The sequence below is a fragment of the Anguilla rostrata genome, chromosome 5, assembly GCF_018555375.3.
Source record: "Anguilla rostrata isolate EN2019 chromosome 5, ASM1855537v3, whole genome shotgun sequence".
Lineage (NCBI taxonomy): Eukaryota > Metazoa > Chordata > Actinopteri > Anguilliformes > Anguillidae > Anguilla > Anguilla rostrata.
This window is the reverse complement of record NC_057937.1, coordinates 60,690,241-60,707,222: the sequence shown is the minus strand read 5'-3', so window position 1 is coordinate 60,707,222 and position 16,982 is coordinate 60,690,241. Positions and strand designations below refer to the sequence as shown.

General features: G+C 46.1%; 2 protein-coding genes across 2 annotated transcripts in view; one reads left to right on the top strand and one right to left on the bottom strand.

Annotated features, from left to right (window-relative positions):
* Window positions 1-284: 284 nt before the first annotated feature.
* Window positions 285-13,012, bottom strand: mettl14 (methyltransferase 14, N6-adenosine-methyltransferase non-catalytic subunit). Its single transcript, XM_064337513.1, has 11 exons — window positions 12,851-13,012; window positions 12,155-12,243; window positions 11,874-11,961; window positions 11,697-11,774; window positions 11,059-11,146; window positions 10,844-10,934; window positions 10,272-10,413; window positions 9,899-9,991; window positions 8,072-8,188; window positions 4,941-5,151; window positions 285-941 (listed from the first exon to the last, which is right to left on the bottom strand). Exons 1-11 carry the CDS (start codon window positions 12,914-12,916, stop codon window positions 637-639), a joined length of 1,368 nt encoding a protein of 455 aa, XP_064193583.1. The 5' UTR covers window positions 12,917-13,012; the 3' UTR covers window positions 285-636.
* Window positions 13,013-13,597: 585 nt separating this feature from the next.
* The window catches only part of prss12 (serine protease 12), a 36,907-nt gene continuing 33,522 nt past the window's right edge, over window positions 13,598-16,982 (top strand). Inside the window, exon 1 of the mRNA XM_064337512.1 lies at window positions 13,598-14,836. Coding sequence (XP_064193582.1) covers window positions 14,506-14,836 — 331 coding nt within the window. The 5' untranslated portion in view covers window positions 13,598-14,505. The remainder of the gene's footprint in view (window positions 14,837-16,982) is intronic.

The window sequence follows — 16,982 nt, the reverse complement described above, 5'->3', positions numbered from 1 at the left end:
ATTTCCCACTCTGCTAAGTTAGATATGATTAAATAAACATGCTGAGGAAAACAGATGTACCGTAAATATGACATTAAAGATTTATAAATTGGAGAAATACTTTAATTATTACGAATCTTGCAATTCTTTCAGCTGCAAATCTCAACCTTTTCTTTGGAACGACACTTTAAACTGAAACACAAGGGTTTGGGTGTTTTTTCTCTATAAACACACGCACCTGTGATTGGTCCAGGGGCTGATAAATTGTGTGTGAAGACAGCCAGCAAAAGTGATTCTCAGAGAAGTTCCTTTAGCTTTTTTAATCAGGTTTCTGTTTTTGTTTTTGTTCACTTAATGTTCAAAGGACACAGTGCATGTTCACCAGATAACATGATAAAAAAAGTTTAGCAGTGCAAATAAAAATAAAAAAAAAAATAAAAAAAAAAAAAAAAAAAAAACAAAAAAAAAAAACATTTCTGGATTTCCTCCGTTTCCAATTTCACAAACCACTGGAAAATGTACGGTCCATCCACAGTCTGGCAGTTTGGCTAAACAACCCAACGATGACTCCTGTCATGAGCACTAGTTCCTGTCACGCCTCTGCGCCCCCCCTCGCCCCCCCATCAGCAGGGGCGCGTTTTTTCCGGAACCTTCTCTCTAGCGAGGGGGGAACCCCCGGTGCGGGCCCCCCCGGCCCCGGAACCCGCCCCTGTCGCCGCGGAAACTGGGCCGGTTGCGTTCGCGGCCCCTGTCCCCGCGCCCGGCCGAGGGCCCGCCCCTGCCCCCCCGGGCCGCGCCCCCGCCCCAGTCGGCCTTGGTCTTGGGGGGCGGGGACTTGGGGCGCAGCCGCTCGATCTCCTCGGTGCAGCCGGACAGGTGCGAGTTGGGGGGGTTGAAGTGGGAGGAGTACGCCTCGGCGTTGAAGTTACTGTTGGTCAGGGTGGGGCCGACCGTCAGCCAGCCTGAGGGGGGGGGGGCACAAACACATTCGCCACACGATCAGTCACATATTCACAGCCGCGGCTGCTTACGACACACTTACGGCAGCCTTACGTAGGCTCTATGACACACTGTTCAAGAACAAAGCTATACGCTTACTAAGTTACTAAGCTATATAATGACATTACATTCATTCAGCAGACGCTCATATCCAGAGTGACTTTAGTTAGCCACCCTGAGGAGGAACAGAAACATCCACCACACGCTCACTAACTTACTCATAGCCACGGCTGCTTATGACACACTTATGACACGCTTACGGCATCCTTACGTAGCCTCTACGTCACGTTGTTCAAGAACACGGTTACTAAACTGCGTAACTACATTACATTCATTTAGCAGACGACCGCTAGTCCCAGAAGACTAACTTCTCAGGTGCTATGAACATAACAGCATTCCCGAGCCTACATGAAGAACAGACATGCCAAACCATGAATCCAGGAACAGCATTCCCTACATGACCAAAGTCAGAGGTCCACACACACCGTGTAAATAATATAAAAACCTGTTAGTTCCACTACACTACTTCTCTTTTTCTGGGGTCTGGCGCCTGCTTCATTAGCCCTCTCGACTGTGAGCGAATGGCATCTGGCTGTGTGATATCACGTTCTTAATGAGGCATCAGCGCTAGCGAACCGTGCTAGCGATGGGTGGGGGGGAGAAACTGAGATGCTAAACATATTTTTCAATATACCTGAAAGTGGCAATTACGTCTATATTTGTCCATATATTGTGAGGCATTTTAATATGGCGATAATATACTTTATTTCAATATTCCGGCAGTGTTTTCCATTTTCAACAGGGTGTACGATGGACAGCCCATATAAAAATTCAGTGAATGCAAGATGCTCCACTCTGACAACGATGCCCTTTGCTTGAGGTTCAGACATCACGAGGCCTGTCGTCTCTCCCATTCCATCTCGCTTTGTATCAGTAACAGCCATTACTCTCCAACAGCAAAAACGTACTGCCTGAGGGACACTACAGAGTAGTGGTAAAGGTACAGGGCTTTTAATTAAGAGGCTGCAGGTTCAGATCCCAAAGCGGTTAGCTCTGGGTTAGCGGATAGCTCAGTGTTAACAGTTAGCTCAGGTTTAGCGGTTAGCAGTTAGCTCAGTGTTAGCGGTTGAGTTAGCTCAGCAGTTAGCTCAGGGTTAGCAGTTAGCTCAGGGAAAGCTCTAGGGAATGCAAAGAATGCAGGTCACTGGAAATAAAGTCCTTACAGCTTTAAATTCTTCATTTTTAAGGGGCGGGGGGTGGGGGGTGGGGGGAGGTGGTGTTTAATCTCAACAGTGAATGTTTGTAGCCTTTAATCACTGGCGCTAATGGCTCACAGCTACACCAAGCCCTTTCAAAATATGCTGTAGGGGGGTGAGCAAATAAGGGCTCTGCACAATACACAGACCCCCTCTGTGTAAAACGAGCCATAAAACTGTACCCAATGACTTTTTCCCTTTTGTTCTGTGACCAATGAAATTCATTTAACAAGGTCAGGCAGTTAGTTAAGGTAGGTTACAGACAGTATGACCCAGGTTTGTGATTTTAAAAAATAAATTAAAATACTCTCTTCCATGTGAATTGTCCTTTTCTCCAACATTTACAGAATTCAATACAGAGGATGTAAATGTACTTTATATAATCCCTTAACCAGGTTGAGAAAATGGTGTCTTTTACAATGCGACCTAACCAAGAGGCGGAGAATGTAAACATAAGACTACATATCCAGAATGACTAGCATAACTGCATAGAAAAGGGTTTAGGCAAAAAACAGAGCTAATGCGAAGTAAACGGGGTCACCAAGTGGTAGTTACAGTCAATACATAATCTTACAACATAAACTCAGATACCACTGTAGTACAGAGGGAACGAGATGTAGTAATATGAAGCAGAAGCCGGTATATGGTAAAAACACAGGCAACGATTTAAACAGAGGCGGATGAAGACGGCAGGCTCTGACTCGGGATTACATGATGTGGAATAAATGGTGGAATGGGGAGGAGAGTTAAGGTGGAGTAACGGCAGGTCATTTGGACAAATCATCGTGTTAATGGAGGAGCATTTCCTCATTTAAGCGCTAGCCTCAGAGGCCCTGAATTATAGAGGCAAGAAAACGGCCAGTGCTTGGCAGCGTGAAAGATAAGAGAACCAGCCACTACTAAGCCCTCCATGACAGAAGTTCCAGAACCCTGGATTAAAGATAAGATTTAAAGTAAAGACACCTTGCTTCCTGCATGCGTACTAAGCTGTTAAACAACCTGTTAAACTGATCCTCACTAGCTAGGACACCAAGCATCTATGGAAGAGTTCAAGGCAGCTCAGGGGCGCTTACTGAGGATATGCGGGCACATTTTATGAAGTCTCAGCCCCCCCCTGGGCTAATTCCACACACCACCTAAGCGATGGTGCTTTAAAACATGCAAACACTCCACTTCAAAGATTTACTCAAGGGCGTTCCTAATGCAATTCAAACGGCAGCTTCTGTACTGGAATGTGCGCCCATTCTGAGAGTCAACGCCTCCCTTCAGGACACCAACCCAAAGACCAGAGGTTACAAAGCCACCTGGCCGGATGGTCTTCCGGCCGAACAGTTCAGTCCCGGATCTTCCGGACAAGAAGTCCTTGACATGGAGATCTCCACGGGTTCTCGATGTTGCCGACTCCGGCTGCACAGTGATGACAGCGATTGTCCTGCGTGTGAATCGCTGTCAGTGGCGATCTTCGTACCCTATATCCCATCAGAGTGCTCCGGGAGAGTTCATCAACGGTACACTCGAGCGTTTCATTCACACTTATCCGAACAGGGTGCAACATCCTATGTAGGTTTTGGTTTTGTTCATATTCTCCAAAATTATACACGAAACAATGCCCCTCTTTAAACAATCCAGCGATGTTTGCACAAAGGTACACATCATCTGATAGCTAAGGCCCAAATACAAGAAAAGGCCCAGATCAAATTAGACGGCTTCATAAATAGAAAGATCAAGTTGGCATGAATGGAAGCAGACCACCACACCCCCTCTCTTCCCTCCGCTTAGAGGCGGACAGAGCCCCATTCCAGGAGACCAGAACCTGCCGATTATATCCCAGCTTGCTCGTGATTTTTAATTAGCCGTCGATTACTGAGCTGCTCGTAATCGCAGTCTGTAACAGCAGGAAGGTACTGAATAACTGTTTATTGACCAGCGGAAGGTAAAAGTGCGAATTCAGTTCAATGATTTTATTTTTTGTATCACATCTTGAATTAGACAACTAACACAAAGAAACTAAATAAAATTGGGCAAAACCTGTCTGTAACCCCAGCGAGACAAAACACAAGAAATCGTGAGAAAAAGCTCGAATAAATCTCAGATAGCGATATGAAATAAATCACGATATTTTGACCTATAACCTCGATATATATTGTGGATGACTTGATTGCCAAATTCACAATAAGATTATATAAAGTAACATCAGAACCATAGTAACTTAAGTTAAGGCAAACGTTGATAGGCTATAACCAAAAGTAGGCTACTGCGCCGCATAACATATAAGTTTGATTTGAAGTTATTATGAAAATAAATTGGTTTGCCGCTGCATATTTTCAAACATGGCGGGTAATGGCGGAAAATAAATACAACACAAACGCTACGAGTACTCGACCAATCAGAAATGTTCAGCGCTGCAAGCTCCACCCAAAAGGTTCCTGTACTTTCGGAATACGTACCCCCGAGCAGGAACGTTTTGGGGGGTAAAACAAAGCCCCCAGAACTAAATTTAGACCCTAGTTCCTGCGGTGGAAACGCACTGAGTTCCTCAAAAGGTTCCTAGTTCCGGGGTATAGTTCCTGCGGTGGAAACGCGGCTAATGGCAGACTCAAAGAGGCGGCTCTCTGTGCTGGAAATGTGTGGCCATTTTTGATGATGTCATCGGCCCGCCCACGGACACACACACAGACAGACAGACAGACACACACACACACACACCTGGCCGGATGGTGCTGTCCCGGCCGAACAGGTGCAGCCGTCGGCGCCCGAGGCAGAAGTGCTCGATGATGTGGAAGATCTCCACGGGCTTCTCGATGTTGCCGATCTCCGGCTCGTCCGTGATGATCAGGTCGATGTCCATGTTGGCGTGGATGAAGTCGCCGTCCGTGCTGCGACGCACCGTGCCTTTGATTCCCATCAGGCAGTGCTCCTGGGGAGAGAGGCATCATGGGTACATGAGTCGTCTACAGGTCACCTCTCCGGAACAGGGGTGCATACGTCCCTTACTGTACGGTTTTGGGTTCCTGCCAATTATTCTTCCATGAGCAGCCGTATACACCAGTACTGGCTCCCTCTTTAAATTCAAACCACAGCAGGATGTTTGCACAAAGGATACACATGCATTACATTACATTACATTACAGGCATTTGGCAGACGCTCTTATCCAGAGCGACGTACAACAAAGTGTATAACCATAACCAGGAACAAGTATGACGAAACCCCTAGAGAGAAGTACCGGTCCAAATGCAGGGAACAACCGCATAGTTCAACTTGGACCCTGATGGTTAAACTGATTAACACTAACAACGAGAACGGCAACAACGCAATCTATGAAAAAAAAATACAAGTAGTCGTTAAGACCCACATGCAGTCTGTGACCGTAGCCTAAGGCCCTATTAAAGAAAAGGCCCAGATCAAATATATGACTGGGCTTCATAAAATAAGAAAGATCAGAAGTTGGCATGAAATCCGGAAGCAGACACCACCACCACCCTCTCTGTTCACCTCCGCTCTAGAGGTGGGGTACAGAGCCCCATTCCAGGAGAGCCAGAATCCGCTTCGGGATTTCACCCCAGCTTCTGCTCGTGATTATTTAATTAGCCCAGTCGCTTCCCTGAGCTGGCCTCGTGATCGCACTCGTTCAGCAGCTCGCGATGGACGGCTGACGACTGTTTCTATGGCCCAGCAGGAAGCGTTTCACTCAATTCAGTTCAATTTGATTTTATTTTGTTTGTATAGCACTTCTTGGATAGACAACTCAGACACACAAAGGAAACTAAAATGAAAATTGGGCAAAAACCAGGTCTGAACCCCCCCAGCGGAGAAAAAAAAACACTGAAGCAGCGGTGAGATAAAAGCTCTCGAATGGGAAGAAATCTCAGGAGTAGGGCTGGGCGATATGGACAAAATCAAATATCACGATATTTTTGACCAAATACCTCGATATTGATATTGTGGGGATGACTATTGGTACTTTCACAAAATTACACAATGAGATTTTTGATAAATAATCATCAGTAATGCCTATGTAATAACTAAGTGGGTAAAGGCAAATAATAGAACAGCTAGAGCAGTCAGGTAAGTTCAGAAAATTACATCACTTTACTGTAATGCTGCCTTTAAAACCAGGAAAAGTCAACACTCATGCCATATCACGATATTACGATATACAAAATCCCAGACAATATGTAGTCTCATATCACGATATTACGATATAATATCGATATATTGCCCAGCCCTACACAGGAGGACCCCAGCTATAGACCCCATCCTCCACTGGCCGGTCGTGTGTAACTGTTACAAATTAGCATTGTACCAAATTGGACCTGTGTTTTGTAGTTGTTCCAATGACCTTCGGTATGTCCTTATATAACGTCGCTTTGGATAAAATAAATTTAATGTGTAGACTGTGATCTAAACTACGAGAACACTGGTACTGTGCACAAAGCCAACTCACAGAACTGCTAACAAAATTAGACATATACTGCACACCGACCCCCCCAGGAACAAAGACCCTAACCCCACCCCACCCCAGCTCTCTCAAACTCCCCCTCAGCAGCACCTCAGTCCTCCGTGCTCAGCTGTGACAGAGCTCAGCGAGAGGCCGTCTCTTAGCGGCCGAAAACGAGACCAGGAGCGCGGAAACGTCTCCCTCGTTTCAGAGTTCTGGACGCCGCGTTGAGCGAGTCGCCCCAAAAACCGAGGCGCTCCGCTGAGCGCGCTCCACAGACCGAAGCGGAGCGCTCGGCAGCGGCGCCGGAGACGGCGGGCCAGCCTCAGACAGCAGAGCATTCTGGGACGTGCCGGGATCATTACCCGCAGATCAACAACACCCACCATCTGCTTCTGATCCGCGGGCCCATTCAGCAAAGTCAATAAAGCAGAGGTAATGGGTCCTGCAGGCACAGAATACAGCAACCGCCCCCCCACCGCCCCCCCCTTTGTGTCAACACCCAGCCTGCAGCTTCGCTCTCCTTTAACATATTATGTACCCTCGAAACTCACAGCGCACCAAGAAGCACATTTTCCAGTGGGCGCGTACTAGATGAGACAATGCCCCCGGCTCAGCCTGGCTCCTTTTCCATAAGGGAGGGGGGTGGAGAGGAGGAGGAGGGGGGGAAATTAGTCAGGTAATCTGACTCTAATCAATGTGCGGGGGGGGAGCAGCACAAAAGCAGGGGGCCGCTGGAAGGCTTTTCGGTTCTGCCCCCGTCCCTTCCCAGCGCGGGACAAACATCTCCAGGACTCCCTACGCTCTCTCCCATCTGCATATCAATGGGCCTGAGCTTTTTAAAAAGAGCATTCACAGGGCCATAAAGGCCCCTCAGACCCCCCCCCACCCCGTCCCACATCGCCCGGGCAGCCAGGAGCTACGAGGGGTAGGCAGGAAGATTCCGGAACAGCCAGAGCACACAGAGGACTCTATATACTTAAAGACCCCCCCCCTCCTCTCCTCTCCTTCTCGCTTATTTCTCTTTATCTCTAAACATAAAAAGACGGGAGGGGAACCAGACTGCTCTAATGGTTAACCCTTTAGCGGTCTGCTCAACTCAACCGAGCGGTACGCCGCTGTTTTATTCTTTTTTCTTTAGTAAACTTGTGGTCTGATTTGGTCATCTCTACCACTCAATAGAGGAATGTTATGCATGCCTGGTCAATTTAAAATAACTGAATAATCATTTATCATTTGTTTATTGCTTTAAAAACAAAGCCCTTTTTTTTGGGGGGGGGGGGGGGGAATGCCGGTTGTGCACAATGTATCATTGATATTGTATCATGTAATGTATCCCATCTCTCCTTCCTGTTGTGGGTGTGGCCTGCCAGGCCCCGCCCCCTCGGCCTCCCTCACCTTGGTGCGCTGGAAGACGGCCTTGGGGTCGAGCGTCTTGGTCTTTCCCGGGTTGTTCTTGTTGGTTTTGATCCAGCAGATGTCCTCGCACCGCCGGAAGCCCCACTTCCTCAGGCACTGTGGGCGCACGCACGCACACACACACACACACACGCACACGCACACACACGCACACACACGCCAGTCAGTCCGCCAACCGAGTTAGCGCTATCCCACCAAATAAGTTAGCATTATCTCCCCAACCGAGTTAGCGCTATCCCACCAAACAAGTTAGCATTATCCCGCCAACAAAGTTAGCATTATCCCGCCAACCAAGTAAGGCCTATCTTACCAAACAAGTTAGCATTATCTCGCCAACCAAGTTAGCGTTATCCCACCAAACAAGTTAGCATTATCTCGCCAACCAAGTTAGCGTTATCCCACCAAACAAGTTAGCATTATCTCGCCAACCGAGTTAGCGCTATCCCACCAAACAAGTTAGCATTATCCCGCCAACCAAATTAGCGCTATCCCACCAAACAAGTTAGCATTATCCCGCCAACCGAGTTAGCGCTATCCCACCAAACAAGTTAGCATTATCCCGCCAACCGAGTTAGCGCTATCCCACCAAACAAGTTAGCATTATCCCGCCAACCAAGTTAGCATTACCCTGCCAACCAAGTTAGCATTATCCCGCCAACCGAGTTAGGCCTACCCCACCAAACAAGTTAGCATTATCCCGCCAACCGAGTTAGGCCTATCCCACCAACCGAGTTAGGCCTATCCCACCAAACAAGTTAGCATTATCCCACCAACCAAGTTAGCGTTACCCTGCCAACCAAGAGGATCGAAATCCCGTAGGCATTCACAATTTTAATTTCCCCCCACAGAATCTCAGTTCAGGCTGAGTTTTCCAACTCTTCAGGGACACTGAGGACACCGAACAAATGGCCACGGCAGGGGAAATAAAATAAAAAAATAAACAACAAACAAACAAAAAAACAGATTAACCAAATAAGCACTGATCGTTTGGGTAAACTGGGATTTATGAAAAGTCATTTGACGGTCCCCCTTTCTGCCCTTCATCGTGTCCAATAACGTTAAATCCCGAGGTCACCCGGACCCGCCGACAGCTGCGTTTCATTTTTAGAACCAATCAGAGAGGCCGAGCTTAGCGCCGAGGCGGTAGCGTGGCTAGCAGGGCGTCCGCAAACGGCGCTAACGCCGGGCTAACGACATAATCACCGAAAACATCCAGACGGGGCTCTGCGGACCCAATCCCATTACAGGAGCATCACCCCCCCCCCCCCCCACCCCCGGGCACGCCATCCCATAACTGCGGCTGACCTTCAGCTGACCTTGCGCCTGGAAGAGCACACCTGCCAATCAGAACCGCGAGGCCCGAGCTTTGGCCCGTCCAGCAGGCCTCAAAGGGGGAAGGGGGCGGAGCCTACTCAGGCATTTTCATTAAAACACGCCGAGGGGAACTTCAAAGCGCGGCGGTAGAATGGGACGCCGCCATCTTCAAAGGGCAGCGTCAGCATCGCAGCGCACAAATCCACAGTGTGCACGCCTCCCGTGCTTCACGTCTTCCACAAATTACAGCAGAAATGTCCCTTAACTCAATCATGGGGCCGTTTCACAAGGTACTGAGACTCAACTTGGGGGGGGGGGGGGGAGCGAACGAGAGAAGACTGAAGGCAGGGAGTGTGTTAGAGAGAGAGAGAAGAGAGAGAGAGAGTAAGATGGACAGAAAGACAGACAGATGGACGGACGGACAGTCAGAGCGCTTGGCTCCCCTGCAGAGCCTCAGACGAACACACGCAGGGGCGGGGCTGAGGAGCGTACCATCCTGCCGAGGTCCAGCCCCTCTCCAGATCCACACCACAGGAACACAAAGGACCGCAGAGCCGAAATCTCCTCGATCTCCAGCTTCATGATCTGAGCAGAGAGCACCAGTCAGACACTCACGCAGCACACGGGAGCAAAGCGTGCAATTACAATACACACAGCTTTACCAGTGTGTGACCGTGGTGTGTTCCTGAGGTCCACTGAATCAAATCACACTGCATGCCACATTACATTACTTTCTGCAAATATGGGCCGTGCAGATCTGGGGTTTGATATCTCTGCAGACACTGGGGTCCAGCAGGACCGGGGTTCGATATCCCTGCAGGACTGAGGTTTGACATCCCCGCAGACACTGGGGTTTGTGACTCACGTCGTCCCAGGTCCAGAACTTCTCGTTGGCGATAATGCCGGACTCCCTGTAGTACTCCTCCAGGGGCGGCTCCAGGAGGATCACATCGAACTTGCACTTGAGCTCTCTCAGGTCAAAGCTTTCAGGGTCCGCCTGCAGATACCTGGTCAAGTATACAGCGCGGCGCGTCATTTCACAGGAAACACAGGAAAAACTACAATTAGGCTAAAATCCCATTTTAAAAACCACGCTGATACGCAACCAGAAATTTCCTACGATCACAAACTAAACTGAAATAACGACAGACATCCACGGTTGCCCTCGGAAACACCGCAGACTGCAGCTCACATAGTGGAGTCAGAGGAGGACCTTTCACACGCAGCTTTAATAGGCAGTCCACAGGCACCCGAATGAACAACGGGAGTCGCTAGAGATCGATAAAATGCAGACCCCCCCCCAACCCATATCTAAAAATACCAGCATTCCCTGTAATGAAAAACACTGAAAAAGGACAGGGTCTATTTACACATCACAACATCAAAAAAAAAAAAAAAGGATAAAAGTTCAATTTCTGTGGATCGTATCAAACTTACATGGGAGGAGTGTTTGTCGCTGCAATCAATTCATCCTTCAACCTGATTAGCTCTCTGAGTTTGGGGTACTCCTCAAATCTATCTGCAAGACCTGAGGGAGAACAAACGGAATAAAAATGACATGATGTCATCAAAGGGCGCCGTCAGACTGCGTGCAAATTCCATCACGTACACCTTCCAGTAAACCTGTGCCATGGTTTCAACGCTTCACATACCTACGTCACGAATGAAGTTCTGTGGCCTGTGGCCAGTATCCACGAAGTGCTGGCAGTAGTCATTGTGCGGATTCAAACTCTGAGTTCCCTGAGACAAAGCATTCATCAGCTGTTAGTTTGATGTCATGGATACAGGGCGGCACAGGTAAGGGGACTGTGCCCTTCACGTTTTGCTGATCTTTCATTCCACACCAAGCAGAAAATCCTGAGATTACATAAATAACATTTCAGCAGAGCTCTTCAAAACTCCATATCAAGATTCGACACCATGCAGAAAACTGAACTGAAAGATCAAGCTGTGCTCTAGTGTACTGTCGGGGCAAAGTGTTTAATGGGTAAGGAATTGCACATGTAATCTAAAGGTTGCAAGTTTGATTTCCTGGTAGGACAATGCCACTGTACCCTTGAGCAAGGAACTTAGCCTTTGGTCAGTATATGTACAACTGTATAAATGGATACTTCGTTAAAAATAATAATAATTAAAAAAAGATTAATAATAATACCTTTAACTGCATAAGTCTCTCTGGATAAACTGCAAAATGGCATTAATGTAAAAGACAGTATCCACATCTGGGTTAATGTGTGTTCATATACAGGCCTATTTCTTTCTAAAGAAATTATAGGAAAAAAGATCTTACCTTCAAAAATGTGCTGGAATCTTTGTAGACCACTTCATACGGGCCACTGTCCTCAGCCTGCTGTTGCTCAACCTCATCCTGAAGAAAATGACACACAAAACCCTCTCTCAAGCACTGTGAAGAGAAAGCAACATAGAGTTCACAAGCAGTCTGCAGAGATAACCACATCGTCCTCACCTTCTGATCCTCCACATCTTCCTCCGGGTCCTCGCCCTCGGCTTGACACTTGCGTTTAGCGCCTGGCGCTGACGCGTCGAACGAGGCCCTTCAAAAAAAGCGATACAAACATCACAGTGGTGCCCAGTTCATAGATGGTGGATAGAGTTGCATAAAATGTGACACAATAGAAGTAACGCCCAAGGACAAAAAAAAAAAACACTCGTGAACTGCACTTATCCAGCTCGGCTACTGTAACGGTCATTCAGAACACGAACAACAGCGGAGAAATTAACGCAGACCTGCACGTTTCTCTGGTCTCCTCGATTTCCTTCTGTTCGTCTTTGCTGTTCAGCACAGCACCGATGCTATCTGCGCTTTCAGCTCCCAGCTGAAAAAACAAAAGCAACGGTCCACACAGCGACAGATGACGTTACGGATTTAAATATGGTTATATACCCGGTGGTTTTTAATTGCAGACTTTAATGTTGTTTTAAATCAAGCCCAACTACTTGTTCTAATGCCTAGCTAGCATAAGCTATTTTACCTTATAACTGCATGCTATAAGCTAAAAATAAAAAAACTAGACTGGAGTAACAGTTTCCTTGTTCAATTACTGTTTAAAATAAGACGTAACCGTAAGACCGTTAAGTAAGCTGGTTAACTAGTTCCCTGTCCAAGTTGCTGGTCAGCTAGCATGGCTGGGGTGCAACAGGCTTTAGTCCCTAGTTATCTAGCCAACGTATTTACAACCTGCATAATTATCAGGTTACTACGTTAGCCAGACATACAGTTAGTTAACTTGTTACAACCACTTCCGAGGGCAGCTTTGTGTTACTAATTAGTTAGTCTCGCATTTTGTTCCATCAATTTGGGAGGAAAAAGTTTGAGCGAACAAGCTAGGGCTAGCTAACGTGGCTGCTTTGTTTGTGGCGAACGCTACTGGGTATCCGCTCATTTGGATAATTGTGCAACACTGCTTACTGCATAATGTTTACCTGCTGTGCTAAAAGCTCCCGTCGGAGCTTCTGTCTTTCTCTTATTTCCTGCAGGCGGCTGTTCATTTTGTTTCAAAGTAACATGAAAAATATAGCTATCCCCCTTGTCGTTCCCTCTTCTTTTTCGTTTGCTAAACACAAGTCGCCTCTTGATGACGTCACTTCCGACTCGACGATATCAGTCGGGTTTCGTCCCAAGTGTTGATCTGAGATCAGTGGCGTCCTTGCTACTCTGAATTGATTACATTGGATAAGGAGTAAATGAACTGATCTCAGGTCTTAGTGAAGGAACCGACGCCTTCACGTTTAGTGAATGAATGGATTGTTGGAATTGTGCGATTGCCATTTAAATAAATATTTTACCGCAATAATTTACACTAGTAGATTTATATGGAATAACACAGATAAGTCATGCGTCACTTTCAAAAATCCGAATGAGAAAAAAAGCAAAATGATTCAATTAGTACATAGGCTACATTTATGAGCGAATAAACAAACATACATGTACAAATAAATAACAGTTTTTCTTAAAAATTGTACTTGCACAAGCTAAGCAACGTGTAATTAAATATTACACGATGCATATTAAACTGTATTTAGTACTTAAGCAATCTAACCTTGGTAGAGATGCAAGGCAAAGCTATTAAACGATTTAAAGAGCAGGATTTCCAACTTCCATCCGGCACGGATGGTCCACAAAGTTTGTGAGTTTACTCTAGGGGCGCTAGACAGTAGGCTTGGCCTATGGCAAGTCGCTATCACAAGCATGACAGCGAGCAGACCGTACCGGGAGCTGTCGAGGTAGCCTACAGCCAGGAGAATTCTCTCTTCGGGTGTATCTGTTCGTAATTTCACCTCCGTAGAAAAAAAATAGACGGCGCTAACATCGAATATCTGCATTAAAAAATCTACGTAATTCCATCGCTGAAAAGAAAGACTTCATGAAGACGACAAACGATACAGGAGTGGATTTTGCAAGGATTCGTCGGATCAGTTCGTGTAACAAGATTTTTTTTCATTTTTTTTTATTTTTGGACACAACAGGCACATGTGTTAATGGATAAACCTATTTGCATCTTTGGCCAGGCCTACGCATATGTAAAAGCTGAAACTTGTCAGACAAATTAGTCTATCCTGTCGGGCTATCGTTGCACTGTACGGTGGCCACTGAAATAGGCGATTAACGTTTTCATCAAAATTATTTAGAAAGAATAATAGGGTAGATCGCTCAATTGGGATTTCATTGGTATTTCAAAAGTTGTTTCTCAATAGTTGCTTTGGCTAGTTGTAGGTTTGGCACAACTTTGCTAAACTATTTCAGCTGAGGCCAAATTAAGACTCAGAGCGTTCGCTCCTATTGTAGAGAGCTATCCACTGAGATGTAGACTACTACCATATATTTTTTAAAGCAAAGCATAGATCGGTATATGTTATAAATGAAGAAACTTTGGGTCTCTTTGGACACCATCAATACACAAGAAATCATTGTCCGGACTGTCCATGACTGGAATTCTGTGATCTGATTAACAATACCCCACGGAATACTCTTGGATTTGCCCGATGACACCGAAATGACGGATAAGATAATGAGATCATTCTTCTTTAAGACCTAAAAGATTCTGGTGTTGAGGTGATGGACACAGGTTGAGCACACCATGAGCTCAAGGTTGCTTGTAGCGATCACCATAGTGATACTGGGCGAAAATGTCAGTTTGGCCAGCGATGCGTCTTCATTCATTCTGCCGTTCACTGACTGCATTCAGAGCAAAGGCAAGGCAGGATACTACCAGGGATCGATAGACGTCACCGAGTCCGGCGGAAAATGCATGAACTGGAGCGATGTCGCCGGCGTCAAGGACAGGTATCCTGGCAAAGGATTGGGGGACCACAATTTCTGCCGAAATCCTGACGGCAGGATCCGACCCTGGTGTTTCTTCAGAAACAATCGAGGGCGGATAGATTGGGGCTACTGCGACTGTAAACAAGGTACACATAACCACCGAATAAGTTCCGGTTGTGAACGTTAATGGCACGTCGATCGGCTTATAATAGCTGTTTTCTTAAATCAAAAATAAGGGTAGCATTTAGAGTGGATTAGTGAAGTAGCCTGTTTATTCTTCTGTGTGTTGGTGTACAATAGTGTAACTTTCAGAACAGGTCACTTTGGAAACTGTTTGGAAACAAGTTTATAGCCTGTGTTCTCTTAGTTCCTGTGTGTTAAAGAGTAACTTCAAGGATAGGTTGCCTTATAGCTTATCCTATTGACACACATTAGGCAATTCGCTTTCACATTTAGAACTTACAGATTTCCAGACCTACATTTAAACATGGCTTCACACAAGAGTTAAATTCATTACTGTTTTGGTTCACTTCTGCTTAAGACAATACTTTGGGCTTACTTAAATACCCCGCAATAACGCATGGATAGAATTTTCACCAATATTATATATATATATATATATATATATATATATATATATATATATATATGACGACGTAGCCCATACTGGAAATAGCGTACACCGCACCTGCACCTTTCAAGAAGGCTGTTTGTCGTGTGTCCGATGCAGGAAATGCAAGTCTAGGCACATTCAGAGTTATTTATTAGCGCCGCGTGAAGGAAAAGGTATGCGGCCCCTGTTAGTGATGTGTAGGCAACGCATAGACCACTGCATGCCCATATTTCAGATTTGATCTGAAAACTGAGAAAAGCAACATGTGCATATGATGAGAAGTCCAAAGGAGGGAATGGTTTTAATAAGGAAAGCCGTATAATGCAAGAGACTGTACAATCTGATGTTATAAACTAAGTTGTTGCTTTTTGGTTTTCTCAGCGAGCTCTCTTCAGTAGGCTAATGTATGCAAATTTAATTCAAAATACTTCGCCTGGGCTGAATATTTATTTATTTATTTGTCAACAGTTAAGGTTAATTTACATAACATCAAAGAGAAAACGAGTGTATTTTATTTTTATTTTATTAGGCCTATTGACAACCTCTGAGCTAAAATAGCCTAATCTTTAATTAAAACAGGTTTCTAGAAACGCATCGTTTGTAAAGTGGTCGGCATCTGCGGAAGTCAGCCAAGGGATACAGGGTGTTGTTTTGTTGTCGGAAGCTGTGTCCTTTACGCGCTCGTGATGACAGGAACGGGTCGTGTGATTTCCCCTCCGCAGTTAACTGACTCGCCGTTGTATTTTTAGCTCCGCGCGCGCGAGGAGCTCTGGCGCACTGAACACGATTTAACACGGCCCAGCGCTAGACTGCGTGCATCAACGGCGCACATTTTCCTCCTCGGACTTTCTACCTGGCTCAGACAAAGATTAAGTACACATTGCTTTCACAAATGAAGGCAACATTTAACAGATGAGCTCATTAGCCCGCGTCTTCATTCATCATCTGTTAATAAGTGGCTGCTTTCCAATGACGTGCCAGCTTAAAAAAAAAGCACACAAAATGGATTTCCAATATCCATCCAACTTCTCATCCAACAGAAGGAAAACACGCCTGACTTTTATAATAAAGTGAAATCACTTACAGTCCTGCTTTCAAAAGAATTTCGTGCACGGCCTGGAATTCTGTTGCATGCGCGCAGCTTCCAAGCTGCAGAGAAGGGACCCCAGTCACGAGGTAATGTGTCACGCACGTGTTAACGGCGCATGTGATTTATGGTAGCCGACGCCGTTGAATCCCGGCTCTGTTGAACACGCACGCTAGACTGCGGTGAACTGTGCTAGTGACACCGAACGGCCCCGAGTGCCAGAGATTCCTTCCCCGGGGTCTATTTCGGAGGGAGAATCAGAGCTTCCATGTGGGCTCTGTCCAATTAATATTGTTAAGAACGTTTGGGAAACTGTTTTCCACGGTGGTATCCTCGGCACCTGCGAAATAATGTCCTCTCCCGGGCCTCGCGCCAAAACACGAAAACACAGTATGGCGCATGAACTCAAAGTTATTACTTTGTATTCAATGATATAGGGGACTTTAAAAAGCTAAAACTGTACGTCAGGATGTCTGGCAAGTTCACGTTTTATACAAACGACAAAAACGTCGCTCTGGATAAGAGCGTCTGCCAAATGCCTGTAATGTAATGTAATGTATTATGTGGTTATTAATGACACGAAAAAATATGC

Coding starts and splice junctions, on each gene's coding strand:
- mettl14 (XM_064337513.1), bottom strand. CDS start 12,916: ATGAACAGCCGCCTGCAGGAAATAAGAGAAAGACAGAAGCTCCGACGG. Junction 11,147..11,696: donor ATTCCAGCACATTTTTGAAG/GTAAGATCTTTT, acceptor GCTTTGTCTCAG/GGAACTCAGAGTTTGAATCC. Junction 9,992..10,271: donor AGTTCTGGACCTGGGACGAC/GTGAGTCACAAA, acceptor CTCTCTGCTCAG/ATCATGAAGCTGGAGATCGA.